Source organism: Oncorhynchus clarkii, chromosome 20 (assembly GCF_045791955.1).
Source record: "Oncorhynchus clarkii lewisi isolate Uvic-CL-2024 chromosome 20, UVic_Ocla_1.0, whole genome shotgun sequence".
Classification (NCBI taxonomy): Eukaryota; Metazoa; Chordata; class Actinopteri; order Salmoniformes; family Salmonidae; genus Oncorhynchus; species Oncorhynchus clarkii.
In genome coordinates this window covers 28902686-28920971 of record NC_092166.1, presented here as the reverse complement: position 1 = coordinate 28920971, position 18286 = coordinate 28902686, and the positions used below count along the sequence as shown (strand labels likewise).

The following is an 18286-nucleotide window of genomic DNA, read 5'->3' as shown; positions in this document are numbered from 1 at the left end:
AAATGAAGTTATTCTATTGGTAAACCAATAAGATTCAATCAGTTAATTAGGCTAATCCCCTATAGGTCATCAGCAGGTGAATTGAAGACTTACGGCTTTTGGGGTGCCATCTCCAAGCGGTCGCTTCCACACAGGCTGCAGACTGGCCAGGAGTAGGCCGTGTCCTCATCCACACCAACTATCACACCTACAATCACCAACACAACCATCAGCACTAGCCAGAGAAACAAACCTCTATAGGGCACCACACTGACTAAACTGGCAAGCAACATGGGTGGAAACTGGGACTGAGCAGTGTAACAATTGTACCAATATTCTTGAGGTCACTGTGGTATGGATTAAAAAAGTAAAGATAAAACAAGCTCAGTAAGAAGATAAGAATGACATTTTAGGGTCAAAGGGAAAACAATCAAGTTTGCAGCCCCAGATATTCTTATCCGTGCATTGAAATGGATAGCAAGTGTTTACTCCCTTAAAGAACTGACACAATCATAGTTAACAACTAGAGATATGCCCCCCCCAACACACAGCTTATGTAAAATATATACCATATTTACCAACCAATAAAAATAAAAATTCTGCCTTCACAAAGAGCCAGGCAAACTGCCATAAGTTAGAACTTGCTTACGAGTGCAGATAAAGACACATTATATGGCAGGTAGCCTAGTGGTTAGAGTGTTGGACTAGTAACCGAAAGGTTGCAAGATCAAATCCCCGAGCTGACAAGGTACAACTCTGTCGTTCTGCTCCTGAACAAGGCAGTTAACCCATGGTTCCTAGGCCATCATTGAAAACAAGAACTTGTTCATAACTGACTTGCCTAGTTAAATAAAGGTTAAAAAAAAAAATAGAGAAAAAATACCCTATTCTACACTACAGAGCACAACTGTATCGTGCTGGCCTGGTTATGCATCTACCATAGCGTCTGGAGCCGTGCTGGAAATGACCATTTGAAAATAAACTATCTGAACCAGCAAAGCACGGGTTCAGCACAGCATTCGGGTTGGTGTGAATAGTGTCAATCAGGCATTGGTGTTTGTTTTATTCAGCCAGCTGATCCAACATGGAAGACGAGTGAGAGAGACCTGAACTAATCCAAAGGGTTCACAGTTTCACCTTTGATCTCTCCTGTGACACAGGGTGCTAACAGATGCAACTTATCATGACTTACTCAAGATTCCCTGAGTTGCATATAAAATAGACTGTTGACAGACAGTGAATGCATTTTGTGCCAGTATCTTAAGGGCTTAAGGGCTCTGTAGTTTGATTGGATCTCTTAATCAGATTCATACCATTATCACTGAGTTTAGGATAACAGTATCATCACTTGATTACAGATAGATAGTCCACAGCTAGTTGTATTGGTGGGCCTTGAAAGGTTGTCACTACCAGTGGCTCAACCACTTGAGGGAAACTGTGAATGAGAGTGGAAGAACACAATGCCTTCGACTAAACACAAGAAGGCCTATCTGTCTCGCACAAAGTAGCAAATACAAACAGGCAACAGCCACAACACACTCAAAACCATTTGTCTGTCTCTCCAATAAAACAATTATCCGGGCTAACCCTGAAAAATAATTGATCAAAGAGGAGAGCGTGACTGACCCGAGAACGTGCAGAGGGAGTTGGGTGGTGTTTCCGGACCCAGGGGATCCAGCGTCACATGTTGTGGTAAGGCCTGAGGAAGGACATGGGGCTGGGATTGAGGTAGGGGCTGAGGTAAGGGCTTTGCCTGGGACAATGACAGAGACCCTGAGCCCAGCGTGCTCTCGGTATGTGGGCAGCACACTGATACCAGAGGCCGCAGCTGCACAACTGACTGCTCCACACACAGGATCCCATCTGGAGAGAAATCATTGCATAGCTTCATAAAACAGTAGTTTGACCTGACATTGGAGGTGCTTTCATTATTACGTTTTGGGGAAGCAGTAGCCATGTGACTTCAGATGTCCTACAGTATACAATACATAGTGGCTAATGCAATATACACTATATAGTGACAGACTAGATGAATAACACCATGTATGTGTCCCAAATGGAACCCTATTCCATATGAAGTGCACTACATAGAGAATAGTTTGCCATTTGGGGAGTAGCCATGATATTGCAGTAAAACAGTACCATGCTCTCTGACTGCGTCCCTGAATGACAAGCGGAAGGTGCTGGGGGTGCTTATTGCCTTGGCGACAGAGGAAGTGAGCACACAGGAAGTGGTCACACACACAGCCAGCGTTCGTCTGCATGGTGGCCCATCGGACTGCTGCTCCTCCTGCAAACTGGGGTCAGTCACCACCAGCCAAACCTCCCCTGGGCTCTGATCACTACTCTGAGACTGGAGGGGAGAGAGATGGTGGGGGCTATCATTCATACCAACCAAGATGATAATAAAGAGAGGACGAGAAAGAGGGGATCAGTCGTTAGTGTAGATTATTAGAGAGACAAGGCGAGAGAGACAACGCGCGAGAGAAAACGCGAGAAAGAGAGACAACGAGAGAGTGTGAGACAACGAGAGAGAGAAAGAGAGACAACGAGAGAGTGTGAGACAACGAGAGAGAGAGAGAGAGAGAGAGAGAGAGAGAGAGAGAGAGAGAGAGAGAGAAACATGGTGTGGGAGACTATGAGGTTACTTTCTAAATTCTAAGTGTCTTAGTGAATAAACACCTTTCTGTCTGTATCTGTATGTGCATCAAACAAAAAGCATGAGTCTCTGCTGGCTCAGTCTGGTTGCTCGGAATCATCCATTTGATGACTGACATGAAAAGCAGAGTGGTATAGACAAAAAGCGTTGGACTTCGCCACACGCTCTGTTCTGGGCCTGTTATCTCCCTCCCGGTGGTCAAAGTGTAAAGGTTTCACTGATCAACAGTAAAAATAAAAAATAAAACAAATTTAAAAAAATTGTAAAACACCTGGTAGATAATGTAGGTTAATATTCATACAGATGGTGAAGGCAGTTTGCCTCGTCTTGTCAACACAGCAAGTTCAAATGATTCCCCACTGTCCACCACAGCAGGATGTGATCATGTTCCTGTCAACTCTTTAAATATGTTGTGTTACATCTACCCGTCTCTAATAAGATAGATACATATAACAGTTTCTCAGTCAGACTATACATTCTCATTGAAATCCAAGGATGCATTTGAAAGTACCTGCGTTCTCTTGTAGATGACAGTGGCGACAAAGCTACAACGATGGCTGTTGAGCTCACACTGAAATAGATGTGACAGGCCGTTACTACAATTCATATTTGATCGATTGCCACTGGCTCAACAAAGTCAAAGCGAAGGAAAAATGTGTCATCTGATCTCAACAACTCAAATGTTTGGAGGAATAGTTGGGGAGGTAAACAGAGAGTTAGAATTCAGTTCTCGCCCTCTCTCTCTCTCTGTGTCACTAGTTACCTGCAGTATGTCTCTGAGAGTTTGTTCTGTAGGAGGCAGGTATAGAGAGGACAAAGGTTGTCCCTCTACAGGCTCCACAGAGCCCTCTTGGCCTGACAGCAGGTAACAGAAGCTTGGGGCTGGTCCTTTATGTCTGCTGTCCTACAAACAAAACAAACACACAGAATCAAGATTATAATCCACTACGTGCAGGCAGTATTCATAGCCAGTTTCTTATTCTAACATAAATTAACCATAATAACATGGGTTCTCAATATCAAATGGAAATACTGTATATACATTATTCACGTAATTGAGTTTCAATTGCGGGAAAAGGCAGGGTATGATTCACAACGGAATATTGAATAACCTACACCTTGACAGCTCTGGTTTTCTCCAAGTACTTTGAAAGGCATCACTGGTGGCCAGAGGCTGTCTATCAGGCTGAAGAGTCTGGTCCACCTGTGAGAGCGAGAGCAGAAGAAAGTGAGAGAGGGGTTGGAAAGGGAAAAAACAGTGAACGACAGGGTATACAGAGGGGGAGGTGCAACAATATCAGTTGGTTTCCCTTTTACGGAATGACAGATCTGTTAAGACAGGGCACTTTTTTAGCTTTCACCGAATCAACAGAAAACATGCCGAGACTGGTGCGAGAGACACACTCTCGCACCTCTTTATCACTAGCAATCTGACTGCTGAAAAGACAAGCCTAGCCGTCTCCCTGCATAGACCTGCAGCGTAAAGACTTTTTGCAGAGAGCCTATATGCACCTTAGAGATGATTTGCACAGACTACTCACACATCCAACCCTTACACACAAACACCCATAAACAAAACACACCCCCACTCAGAACTCACACTGCTGCTGTTCTTTTATATACTATTGATTCCACTACCCACTTTATATTTGTAAATACAGTGTAAATACAGCCCATTATTACTATGCATACCACTTTAATTTGTCTATTACTTCTACTACTTGTTATTGTGACTCTTTTCATCGCTATTATTGATTAATGTACTGCATTGTTGAGGGAGCTATTACATAAGCATTTCGCTGCACCTTTCATGCCCCTGTAAACTGTGTATGTGAAGAAAACATTTCTTACACACACCAAAACATTTAACCGAGCAAACACCTTATGTAGGGTGTCCAATCAAAAACACATATTTAGACCAATGAGTAAAATCATTTTAATTGTGTAGATACTCTTCTAAGAAAATGAATGGTCCCAACCTTATGTCTCGATCATAATCCATTCAAAAGTTATTGTAGAAAAAAGTGGTAATAAATCTGGAAAATAACATTGTGTCAGCTAGCACAGATGCTGCGCGAGAATTTAGACTGACAGGCTCACCGTTGAACTTGTCTTTCTTCTCAAATCCGGAGGACATAAAACCACATAGAGGTGAGATAGATATCGATTTTGAGACGTGACACTAAACATTTTCATATTTTAGTATAAGCTTTTCATATTAATGCAACAGTTTTAAAAGAGTTCTCACAAAAACAAGCGTATCTCTGAAATGTCAACAGAGCACTGAGCGTACCACAATACTTTTATTGTCAAAACCTTTAACAATTCATTCAGTTCGGGGCAACAGAGCAGAGTACTTGTTATCGGATGTATTATGTTACGAAATCTGACTTCTTGGATTTAATGTTAATGACATGTTAGAGAAAGACCCCACTGAACGATTCAGAACATGAAGAATCATATTTGTCTTGGTAAAATGTATTTTATAACATAATGAAGTGAAATTTCCTCATCAAAGCATCTTTTCACCAGCGCTATGTAAATCACACACAAAAACAAGTCTGGCTTCTATTGGTTTCAATTGTTGGTTTCAACTGACAATTTTGACACCTGAGGGCCTGGGTGTTGCTTTGAGGTGCCCCGTCTAGAAAATCCAACTAGGGGACCAACAGAGGAAGACCGAAAATAGCGATGCTTCAACCCCAACTTAAATGCCCAGAAACAAAATAAATTAAACCTGTCCTTGAGTTCAGGGCCACCAGTTAGTCAGTGTATGTGTGTGTGTGTGTGTGTGTGTGAGGTTGGGTTGATGTCATTACTATTCCTCCTCTTTGGTGCTGTTAACTCAGTCTGCTTCATTGGTTGTTAAAAACCGGTTCCACAGGGTGTCTGTGTACAGAACTGGCTCTGCACCCCGGGCTGGTCCAACAGGTCAGGATGAAGAATGAGCTCACCTCACACAACACTGACTTTGTTACCGAGACCTTTCTGTAGCTTTATTGTAACATTGTACAAGTGGGCTGATTTGCCTACTGAAGAATGCTGTTTAAGTACAGTAGTATGTGAGTACTGAAAAGAGGGAGTCAAGGACTCAGTGACAACACTAACATTTATCAAAAACTGATTTGACATGATTACAGTAACATGATCTAATTGTCGATTTAATTATGATTAAAATTGAGATTCTTAAGTGCCAACACATCAAAAACACTTGTTTAAGCTTTGATAAAGGCTTATTAAAAGATCAAGCCCCAGCTACTGTATATGCAGGGTTCCACAGTGCTACCTGGAATTTTAATTTAGGAGCCCCAGTCCGCCAAGAAAAATGAAGGATTCTAGCTTTAATACCTCAAATATTTTTCATTGTGCTCCTATATTTCTTTGTGTGCGCCTACATTTTTCAACTTAAGCCGCATAAGTGTTCCTTGTAAAAAAAATATATATATATTTTTTTAAAGTCAGTGTAGAGCCCTGATATGGCAGGAATGTTTTGTTTAAGATAAGAGTATAAGATGGTGGCTACATGCGTTTGGACCAATCCCAAATTGACACCTAAACTACGCACTTCAGGAAATCAGAGGATTTTACAGGTGTAAGTAATATAGTTATCGCACCACCTTGACCTCAAGTGCATAGGGCATAGAGGTGCTTGCTCCTGAAGGGGATATATCCATCATGGCGGACTGTAGACAACAACCCCCGCCTCCCCACCACCACCACCACATTATGGGATGCTTTCTGGCATAAATGAAGCCGTAAACACACTAACCCCTCCTCTAAATGTCCCCACACCAGTTCTCCAAAATGTTTCTAATCTGAGCTCCTGACTGTAGAAAGTAAATCATAGGTCCAGTGCGAGCACCAATGATGTATCACTTTACATGTAAACATGGGACAGTGACATGGCAGGATGATCAGCGGGTGGCCATCTTGAACTCAGGTTGGAAAGTTATGAGAGTTAGAGTGTATTCGGAAGGTATTTAGAACCCTCAACTTTTTCCACATTTTGCTACGTTACAGACTTATTCTAAAATGGATTACATCGTTTTTTCCCCCTACACACAACACCCCATAATGACAACCAAAAAAATACAAAAACTGAAATATCACATTTACATAAGTATTCAGACGCTTTACTATGTACTTTGTTGAAGCAGCTTGAGCTGCTTGGGTATGATGCTATAAGCATGGCACACCTGTACTTGGGGAGTTTCTCCCATGCTTCTCTGCAGATCCTCTCAAGCTCTGTCAGGTTGGATTGGGAGTGTCGCTGCACAGCTTTTTTCAGGTCTCTCCAGAGATTTCGATCGGGTTCAAGGCTAGGCTCTGACTGGGTCGCTCAAGGACATTCAAAGACTTGTCCCGAAGCCACTCCTGTGTTGTCTTGGCTGTGTGCTTAAGGTCGCTGCCTGTTGGAAGGTGAACCTTCATCACAGTCTGAGATCCTAAACTCAGTCTGAGATCCTAAGGATCGCTCTGTACTTTGCTCCCTTCATCTTTCCCTTGATCCTTACTAGTCTCCCAGTTCTTGCAGCTGAAAAACATCCCCACAGCATGTGCTGCCACCACCATGCTTCACCTTAGGGATGGTGTCAGGTTTCCTCCAGACGTGACACTTGGCATTCAGGCCAAAGAGTTCATTCTTGGTTTCATCAGACCAGAGAGTCTTGTTTCTCATGGTCTGAGAGCCTTTTACGTTCCTTTTGGCAATCTCCAAGCGGGCTGTCGTGTGCCTTTTACTGAGGAGTGGCTTCCGTCTGGCCACTCTACCATAAAGGCCTGATTGGTGGAGTGCTGCAGAGATGGGAGAACCTTCCAGAAGGAAAACTATCTCCACAGAGGAACTCTGGAGCTCTGTCAGTGACCATCGGGTTCTTGGTAACCTTCCTGACCAAGGCCCTTCTTCCCCAATTTCTCAGTTTGGCCGGGCAGCAAGCTCTAGGAAGAGTCTTGGTAGTTCTAAACTTCTTCCATTTAAGAATGATGGAGGCCACTGTGTTCTTAGGGACCTTAAATGCTGCAGATATTTTTTGGGACCCTTCCCCCCTAGGAGGGGTGCGTAACTTGAGTGGGTTGAGTAACTGACGTGATCTTCCTGTCCGGGTTGGCGCCCCCCTCGGGCTGGTGCTGTGGGGGAGATCTTTGTGGGTTATACTCTGCCTTGTCTCAGGGTAGTAGGTTGGTGGTTGAAGATAACCCCCTAGTGGTGTGGGGGCTGTGCTTTGGCAAAGTGGGTGGGGTCATATCCTGCCTGTTTGGCCCAGTCATCGGACAGGGCCAGTGTCTCCCGACCCCTCCTGTCTCAGCCTCCAGTATTTATGCTGCAATAGTTTGTGTCGGAGGGCTAGGGTCAGTCTGTTATATCTGGAGTATTTCTCCTGTCTTATCCGGTGTCCTGTGTGAATTTAAGTATGCTCCCTCTAATTCTTTCTTTCTTGGAGGACCTGAGCCCTAGGACAATGCCTCAGGACTACCTGGCCTGATGACTCCTTGCTGCCAGTCCCCAGTCCACCTGGTCATGCTGCTCCTCCAATTTCAACTCTCCTGCCTGTGGCTATGGAACCCTGACCTGTTCACTGGACGTCCTACCTTGTCCCGGACCTGCTGTTTTGGACTCTCTCTCTAACGCATCTGCTGTCTCAACCTCTGAATGCTCGGCTATGAAAAGCCAACAGACTCCTGAGGTGTGACCTGTTGCACCCTCTACAACCACTGTGATTATTATTATCTGACCCAGCTGGTCATCTATGAATGTTTTAACATCTTGGCCATATTCTGTTATAATCTCCACCCGGCACAGCCAGAAGAGGACAGGCCACCCCTCAGAGCCTAGTTCCTCTCTAGGTTTCTTCCTAGGTTCTGGCCTTTCTAGGGAGTTTTCCCTAGCTACCGTGCTTCTACATCTGCATTGCATCACCTTCTCAACTCAGTCTCTAGGCTTCTCACCTACCTCTTCATTGTCATTCAGGGGACGCACTAGTGTGTTGTATGTGGCAAACTGCCTTCCCACTGTCCGCTGTCTTTCCAGAGCGCGCGCTGAAGCTGTAACTAGCAAGTTGGCTGTCTCTTCTCTCTTCAGTCGCATGCTTGGATACATACAGTATTGCTCCAAACGTGCATCACTGGTTCTACTTACAGCCATTAGTTACCCGAACCCGCATATTAGACAAGCCCGCACCCAATTTTTTTTTACATTTACTCATCAGATCTACAGTAATCTCGTAGTCTACCTATTTTGGATTAAAAATGTTGAATTTCGCTAAAAAGTGTCTAGTTTGCATCCATGTTACATAGACAGGTGTGCCTTTCCAAATTGTGTTCAATCAATTGAATTGACCACAGGTGGACTCCAATCAAGTTGTAGAAACATCTCAAGGACGATCACTTGAAACAGGATGCACCTGAACTCAATTTTGAGTCTCATAGCAGAGTCTGAATACGTACAGTGGGGCAAAAAATTATTTAGTCAGCCACCAATTGTGCAAGTTCTCCTACTTAAAAAGATGAGAGGCCTGTAATTTTCATCATAGGTACACTTCAACTATGACAGACAAAATGAGGAAAAAAAATCCAGAAAATCACAGTGTAGGATTTTTTATGAATTTATTTGCAAATTATGGTGGAAAACAAGTATTTGGTCACCTACAAACAAGCAAGATTTCTGGCTCTCACAGACCTGTAACTTTTTCTTTAAGAGGCTCCTCTGTCCTCCACTTGTTACCTGTATTAATGGCACCTGTTTGAACTTGTTATCGGTATAAAAGACACCTGTCCACAACCTCAAACAGTCACACTCCAAACTCCACTATGGCCAAGACCAAAGAGCTGTCAAAGGACACCAGAAACAAACCTGCACCAGGCTGGGAAGACTGCATCTGCAATAGGTAAGCAGCTTGCTTTGAAGAAATCAACTGTGGGAGCAATTATTAGGAAATGGAAGACATACAAGACCACTGATAATCTCCCTCGATCTGGGGCTCCACGCAAGATCTCACCCCGTGGGGTGAGTGAAAACCTCCTTCCATCAGCAAGGGCATTGAAGATGAAACGTGGCTGGGTCTTTCAGCATGACAATGATCCCAAACACACCGCCCGGGCAACGAAGGAGTGGCTTCGTAAGAAGCATTTCAAGGTCCTGGAGTGGCCTAGCCAGTCTCCAGATCTCAACCCCATAGAAAATCTTTGGAGGGAGTTGAAAGTCCGTGTTGCCCAGCAACAGCCCCAAAACATCACTGCTCTAGAGGAGATCTGCATGGAGGAATGGGCCAAAATACCAGCAACAGTGTGTGAAAACCTTGTGAAGACTTACAGAAAACGTTTGGCTTCTGTCATTGCCAACAAAGGGTATATAACAAAGTATTGAGATAAACTTTTGTTATTGACCAAATACTTATTTTCCACCATAATTTGCAAATAAATTCATTAAAAATCCTACAATGTGATTTTCTGGATTTTTTCTCTCATTTTGTCTGTCATAGTGGAAGTGTACCTATGATGAAAATTACAGGCCTCTCTCATCTTTTTAAGTGGGAGAACTTGCACAATTGGTGGCTGACTAAATAGATTTTTGCCCCACTGTATGTATGTAAATAATGTATTTCTGTTTAGATTTTTTTTATACATTTGCTAACATTTCTAAAAACCTGTTTTCGCTTTGTCATTATGGGATATTGTGTGTAGATTGATGAGAAAAAAATATAATTTCATCCATTTTTAGAATAAGGCTGTAACGTAACAAAATGTGGAAAACGTGAAGGGGCCTAAAAACTTTCCGAATGCACTCTAGGTTAAATGAAGGCAGTGGAAACTGGCCATGGATTTCATATCAGGGACACAAATGGTAGATATGTAACGTTCACAGTTCACACCTGTTTTTGTAGCTTTAACCTCAGGCCTAAGCCCAGGACTACATTGGCCTTGTTCGGGACCTAGAACAGATAACCTCACGAATAATCATCAAAATCTTAATACATATTTGAATTTTAATCTTAATACAGGAAAATACATACCTCTGGCTAACAATAGTCTGTAGCCCTGGGTTGAAGTTCAAGCGAAAGGCCTGCAGTGTGTGTGTGACTCTCTCACCTTTCCCGAGTGACCCGCTGCACCACTTTGATGGCTCGCAGGATGCAGGTCCGGCCCTCCCACTTCCTGGTGTAGAGGTAGAGAGGGTCCTCAGACGGCAGAGGGTGGAGCTGGACCATGCTGAACATCCCATAGCCGTCCTGGACCAGCACACACAGCCTGGAACACACAAACACAGGGAGAACGTAACACACAGCCTGGGCCTCATAGAAACAGGTAGAATTTAGTTAAATAAACTGAGGGTTGCAAGACAAGTTAGTCATTTGCCAGTCCATTGACTATTATTTCAAATCTGTATTGATATATTAATGTGTGTTGGTGAGGGTGTAAGAATACAACATTAACTGAACACACATTATGAACCAAACTCAAAGCTTTGTGATTTGGGCTTATATTGACATTTTAAAGTTGAGGTGTTAGAGGTTGGTTTGACAGGCTGGCTGCTGAGATTGAGAACCGTTGGCCTAGTAAACAAGATGTGCTGTTCTGCCACAGAATTCTGCTGCTCTCAGCAACCAAGAAAGATAAGGAGATAACAGAAGGAATTACTAGGAGATAGCAGAAGGAGTTCAAATCAAATTGTATTTGTCACATGCGCCGAATACAACAGGTAGACCTAACAGTGACCTAACGCTTACTTACAAGCCCCTAGCCAACAATGCAGATTTAAGAAAATACCTATAAAAAAAATGTTTTTTTAAAGGTATGCGATAAGAATACCAAATAATTAAAGAGCAGCAGTAAATGACAATAGCGGGGCTATATACAGGGGGTACCGGAACAGAGTCAACGTGCGGGGGGACTGGGGTCGAGGTAATATGTACACATAGGTAGAGTTATTAAAGTGACTATACATAGATAATAACAGAGAGTAGCAGCAGCGTAGAAGATGGTGGCTGTAGTGCCTTGCGGTCGGAGGCCGAGCAGTTGCCATACCAGGCAGTGATGCAACCCATCAGGATGCTCTCGATGGTGCAGCTATAAAACCGGCATCATAAGGAGTTACTAGAAGTAGTCAGAAGGAGTTACTAGGACTAACAGCGGGATATCAGAGGGAGTCAACAGGAGGAGTTAATATGAGTTAGCAGAAGGAGATAGCAGAAAAAGACAGGATTTCAAGTCAGCCCTTCAAGTCCAGACACAGCCGCTGTACTGTACCAGTCCTTAGAGGGTAAACAGTGCTGTTCATAACCCCCAGTTAAAAGATACCAGAGGGTGGAGTGGACTCTTAGTGCTCTATACCCTCCGTCAGTAGAGGGGGAGGAAAAACAGTGGGAGGAGTAGGAAGGAGAGGTGTGTAATGGACGAAAGTTCAAGGCTAACCATGCATTTGCATTTCCCAGACACTAGGAACGTTTTGAGTCTGTTGGTTTCCATTCCAGCCACCTGCTTGGCTATATAAACTGTGTTGGCAAACATTGGTCTGTGTTTATTTCTCATCTACATCATACCAAGTTGCTAGGGAACAGTACAGCGTTTTATTGTTAACAATTACCAATCCATAACCTACTTACACAGTGCTGTAAATGGCTGAGTCCAATAATCAAAACAAGAAACATTCTTCTACACTATAAGGTGTAATCAGTTAAATTATGGAACTGCATACATGGGAGGTCCATGGGGAATGTCTGAAAAAGTCTGAATATGTGGATCATGATGTATTTCATGGCAATATACAGAGAGCATACAAAACATTTAGAACACCTGGTCTTTCCATGAAAGGCTGATCACGTGAATTACGGTGACTGCTATGATCCCTTACTTATGTCACTTGTTAATTAAATCAACTCCAAAATCAGTGTAGATGAAGGGGAGGAGACAAGTTAAAGAAGGATTTTAAAGTATTGAGACATGCATTGTGTGTGCTATTCAGAGGGTGAATTAGCAAGACAAAAGTGACTTTGAACGGGGTATGGTCGATGGTGCCAGACGCACCGGTTTGTGTCAAGAACTGCAACGCTGCTGGTTTCTCACGCTCAACAGTTTCCCGTGTGTATCAAGAATGGTCCACCACCCAATGGACATCCAGCCAACTTGACAACTGTGGAAAGCATTGGAGTCAACATGAGCCAGCATCCCTGTGGAACGCTTTTGACACCTTGTAGAGTCCATGCCCCGACGAATTGAGGCTGTTCTCATGGTTTATTATCATCTGCTGTCAATCAGATCAAGCCAAAACACTGCTCTTGGGTGAAGCAATCTAAAGTTATCCTAATCGGAATACTGATCGTAACTAAACACAGTTTAAGACACTGGGCATCTATCAATCAGTGCATTTAGAAAGGATTCAGACCCCTAGACTTTTTCCACATTTTGTTAGGTTACAGCTTTATTCTAAAATGTATTAAATAGTTTTTTCCCCCCTCATCAATCTACACACAATACAAAAAAAATGCAAATAAATTATAAAACATTTATCTCTGCACAGCTTTATTCAGATCAATCCTGAGATTTTCAATCCTATTCAAGTCCAGGCTCTGGCTGGGCCACTCAAGGACATTCAGAGAAACTCCTGCGTTGTCTTGGCTGTGTGCTTATTGGAAGGTGAACCTTCACCCCAGTCGGAGGTCTTGAGCACTCTGGAGCAGGTTTTCATCAAGGATCTCTCTGTACTTTGCTCCGTTCATCTTTCCCTCGATCCTGAGCAGTCTTCCAGTCCCTGCCGCTGAAAAACATCCCCACAGCATGATGCTGCCACCACCATGCTTCACAGTAGGGATGGCGCCAGGTTTCCTCCAGACGTGACGCTTGGAATTCAGGCAAAATACTTCAATCTTGGTTTCATCAGACCAGAGAATCTTGCTTCTCATGGTCCGAGAGTCCTTCAGGTACCTTTTGGCAAACTTCAAGTAGGCCGTCATGTGCCTTTTACTGAGGAGTGGCTTCCGTCTGACCACTCTACCATAAAGGCCTGATTGGTGGAGTGCTGCAGAGATGGTTTTCTTTCTAGAAGGTTCTCCCATTTCCACAGAGGATCTCTGGAGCTCTGTCAGTGACCATCGGGTTCTTGGTCACCTCCTTGACCAAAGCCCTTCTCCCCCGATTTCTCAGTTTGGCAGGGCGGCAAGCTCTAGGAAGAGTCTTGGTGGTTCCAAACTTCTTCCATTTAAGAATGATGGAGGCTACTATGTTCTTGGGAACCTTCCATGCTACAGCCATTTTTTGGCACCCTTCCCCAGATCTGTGCCTCAACACAATCCTGTCTCGTAGCTCTACGGACAATTCCTTCAACCTCATGGCTTGGTTTTTGCTCTGACATGCACTGTCAAATGTGGGACCTTATGTAGACAGTTGTGTGCCTTTCCAAATCATGTCCAATCAATTGAATTTACCACAGGTGGACTCCAATGAATTTGTAGAAACATCTCAAGGATGATCAATGGAAACAGGATGCACCTGAGCTCAATTTCGAGTCTCATAGCAACGGGTCTGAAAACTATTTTTGCTTTTTCAATTGTGTGTAGATGGATGAAAACACAAATAATCTCACATTTTAGAATAAGGTTGTAAAGTAATAAAATGTGGAAAAAGTCAAGGGGTCTGAATACTTTCAGGCTGTAATCAGGTAATCATCCTCCATGCATAGTTATGCTGCATTCAGTTATAAGAGTGTAATCCTATCTGTTTTAAATCTAATATGATTAATAAAACAACACAGGGAGGGACAGAGAAGCAGTCTAATATTAAATTGTTTACAGTGACACTAAATATAGTGTTGACATATGTAAACTTGTCTCCAGTTACAGCTAGTATCTCTGCGCTCCGGTCAAGACATTTGTGCATTTGTTTCTCTTCGTGCATATTTTCCACCAAATACACATTAATAGCTACATTCATTTGGGAGATTTATCATTTTGGGCAGAACTGAAAAATATCCTGTAGTACTCTCTGACTAAACTTCTATTTTGCAAATGTTGAAAAACAACCACAGCGATCTAAAATCAGAGCATGCATAAAATAGTCTTAACTGGAATAGCTAATTTTGTCCAATGTAAACAGTCGCTGTTTTAAAGTCAACTGCGGCACAAAACTTAGCCTACACAGGTTTCTCTTTCTTTTCTTTTTTTAACAGCAGAGCCTGTTCAAACCTGAAATCCTAAGTGAAAGCTAATCGGTGAAGAGAGAGAGAGAAAGTTGGGAGAAAGGTAAGAGGGGGGAGAGTCTTGTGGTATTACCATCTTGACATAACCACCCATCTTTCCAGCCCCTAAACTAAAACTATACCCCATTCAGCCTCTCTTTTTAGCCTTTTCCAGTACCACTCAGTTTCAGTCACAGGCTGATTTCAGAATTTGTTATTGTGAGCAATCACAAGAACTCTCAGCAACTCGGGGGTTCTTCCAGGAATTACGATCCATTGAGCGTGTCCAAATACACACACAGACACACACACCTTCTTACACACACACACACACACACACACACACACACACCACTTGGCCCCACAGTAAGTAAGAGACCCACACATTAACACAGCCGAGAGGCCTCATTGACAGGGGGCATTGAGGAGGGATTCCTTCCTCTGCACCGTCCACCAATCACGTCGCAGAGTGATAAACATGCTTGTAACAGGATCCCTGCAGCACATTGTGTTCCAAGCTCTGTGAAAATAGCCAGCCTCCTCCTCCTCTCCTTCCCCATGCTCTCCTCCTCCTCACTCCCTCCCTCTCCTTTCCCCCTCATCTTGTCTTCTCTTCTGCCTCTCCTCCTACCCCACCTTCTCTATTCCCCACTCCCTCCCTGCAAACAGTTAATCTTCTTGTTTATTCAATTCTGAATTTACTGGAACTAAACATCTTCTAGCATAAATATAATCCTGGTTTCCTCTCTCCCCTGTGTATGTGAAAGGAACAGGCTATAAAATCGAACAACAAAAAGGACTAGAGAAAAGTGGCTACCCAGAATAGTGAGATAGACATTGGGGAGAGGGAAACAGAGGTCCATAGGTCACTCATCCTACTTTCTTTGATCACTTAAATGTGGACGTTGGGCCAGTGGATTATGGACTAGGCCTACATTGCACTAACCTGTATTAAAAATAAAATAATAATAATAATAATTAAAATTAAAATATCAGAACAAAGATTTCAAATGTTGGATTACTACAGCCAAAGTACACATTACTACATTATCATTTAAATTGACTAGATGAGATGGCAAATTCTTATTCCTCAACAAAGTGTGCAATACGGACACTGACTAACAGACTCAAGCAGAGGCAGGCAGGCAGGCGTTCATTCTGAAATTCCAGACCTCATGGCCACATCCAGGACACACCCCCACCTGAGCCAGCTCAATCTGGTTGTTGACTAGTGAGGCAGTCAGGCTGAAGGCTGTGCACTGTGTTACAAAGTGTGCTTCAAAGTGTGCGTGCATGTGTTTCCTGTGAGAGGTGGTGTTTGCTTACCAGCTGTAGCAGCATGGCAGGAGCAAAGGGGACAGGATCAGAGGTGTCAAATTACTACTGCCGGTCAGTCAATTAGTGACAGCCTAGTCAGCTGACCGGGACTCCCCTTCTTCTACCCTCTTGTACCACTCCAGTACCACCCTAAAATACCACTCCAGTCCCCACGTGCAGCTCACAGTGATCCCCCTCCGCACCCTGCCTCGGATCCCATCCCTCAATAAAAGTAATTTTAAAGTCACCTACAATTTGAGTGTAATAATTGTCAATGATATCTTGGGTTCAACATCAGAGGTAATTATATGACTAATGGCTGATTAAAGGTAATAAAGCATGGTAGCAATTCAACAATATGGCTCCTAAAGAAACATAATACTTCAAATGGCAGAAGCCATGATTGCACATCCCAGCACTTTATTCCAGTCCATCCGGTGCAATTTGTATATACACACACCGAACAAATTCTGTTGCAGTTCACATCAGGAAATCATTCAATTGAAATAAATTAATTAGGCCCTAATTTACGGATTTTACATGACTGGGAACACAGATACCTTAAAAAAAGTTGGGGCGTTGATCAGAAAACCAGTCAGTATCTGGTGTGACCACCATTTGCCTCATGCAGCGCAACACATCGCCTTCGACATGGAGTTGATCAGACTGTAGATTGTGGCCTGCGGAATATTGTCCCAATCCTCTTCAATGGCTGTGCGAAGTTGCTGGATATTAGTGGGAACTAGAATACACTGTCGTACATGTTGATCCAGAGCATCCCAAACAAGCTCAATGGGTGACATGTCCTGCGAGTATGCAGGCCATGGAAAAACTGGGACATTTTAAGCTTCCAGAAATTGTGTACAGATTGTTGCAACATGGGGCCGTGCATTAGCATGCTGAAACATGAGGTGATGGCGGCGGATGACAGGTATCACGGTATATCTGTGCATTCAAATTGCTATCGATAAAATGCAATTGTGTTCGTTGTCCGTATGCTATAACCCCACATCAGCAAACCGCTTGCCCACACGACGCCATAAACTCTGTCATCTGTCTGATACAGTTGAAACCGGGATTCACCAGCGTGCCAGTGGCTATTGAAAGTGAGCATTTGCCCACTGAAGTTGGTTACAACGCCAAACTGCAGTAAGGTCCCGACTCTGGTGAGGACGACGAGCATGCAGATAAGCTTCCCTGAGACAGTTTCTGACAATATGTGCAGAAATTCTTTGGTTGTACAAACCCACAATTTCATCAGCTGTCCTGATGGCTGGTCTCAGAAAATTCCACAGTTGAAGAAGCCGGATGTGGAGATCCTGGGCTAGTGTGGTTACACGTGGTCTACGGTTGGGAGGCCGGTTGGACGTACTGGCAACAGCTCTGGTTGACATACCTGCAGTCAGCATGCCAATTGCACGCACCCTCAACATTTGAGACATCTGTGGCATTGTGTTGTGTGACAAAACTGCACATTTTAGAGTGGCCTTTTATTGTCCCCAGCACAAGGTGCAGCTGTGTAATGATGATGCTGTTTAAGTCAGCTTCTGATATGCCACACCTGATAGTTGGATGAATTATCTTGGCAAAAGAGAAATGCTCATTAACAGGGATGTTAACAAATTTGTGCACAATTTTTGGGGGAGAAAAGCTTTTTGTCCTTATGGCAAATTTTTGGGATATTTTTTCACCTTATGAAACCAACACTTTACATGTTGCCTTTATATTTTTGTTCAGTAGAGATGTATTTTAGTGATATATATTTTATGTTATGATTTTCATGTTTGTCTCTTGAAAACTGCCGCAAAACAATTTCCCATTGTGGGATAATAAAGGGAAGTACTACTAGTACTCTCAACGACCATGCATTCTATCATGAGCTCCAGTCCAGGGTCCATGTTCAGGCAACTGTCAAGTCTGTCTAACATAAAAAATATCTTAAAAAAAACAAGCTTTCCCCTCAAGCAAATAGCCATTCGCTCTCTGAACAAGGTAATTAAATGGAAATTGGTTTTATGTCAATCAAAGTTTATTGCTGGCAGTCCTGGAAGCTATAGGTTAGGCAGCGTTGTGCCACCCTGTGGCCAGTGGGCATTATTGGGCATCCCCTCCCTCACCTACTGCTGCAGCCAGGACCCAGCAGGACCCTCCCTGGAGCTCAACAA

At 43.4% G+C, this 18286-nt stretch overlaps 1 protein-coding gene across 3 annotated transcripts in view; it reads right to left on the bottom strand.

Annotated features, from left to right (window-relative positions):
- The window catches only part of LOC139376166 (scaffold protein involved in DNA repair), an 85459-nt gene that overhangs the window by 7322 nt on the left and 59851 nt on the right, over positions 1-18286 (bottom strand). For 2 of the 3 annotated variants that reach the window (XM_071118428.1, XM_071118430.1), the window contains 7 exons: positions 10724-10882; positions 3755-3842; positions 3402-3542; positions 3150-3209; positions 2122-2332; positions 1606-1842; positions 94-187 (listed from right to left, as the gene is read on the bottom strand). In XM_071118428.1, coding sequence (XP_070974529.1) covers positions 94-187; positions 1606-1842; positions 2122-2332; positions 3150-3209; positions 3402-3542; positions 3755-3842; positions 10724-10882 — 990 coding nt within the window. The remainder of the gene's footprint in view (positions 1-93; positions 188-1605; positions 1843-2121; positions 2333-3149; positions 3210-3401; positions 3543-3754; positions 3843-10723; positions 10883-18286) is intronic. The other variant, XM_071118429.1, reaches the window with a different exon arrangement.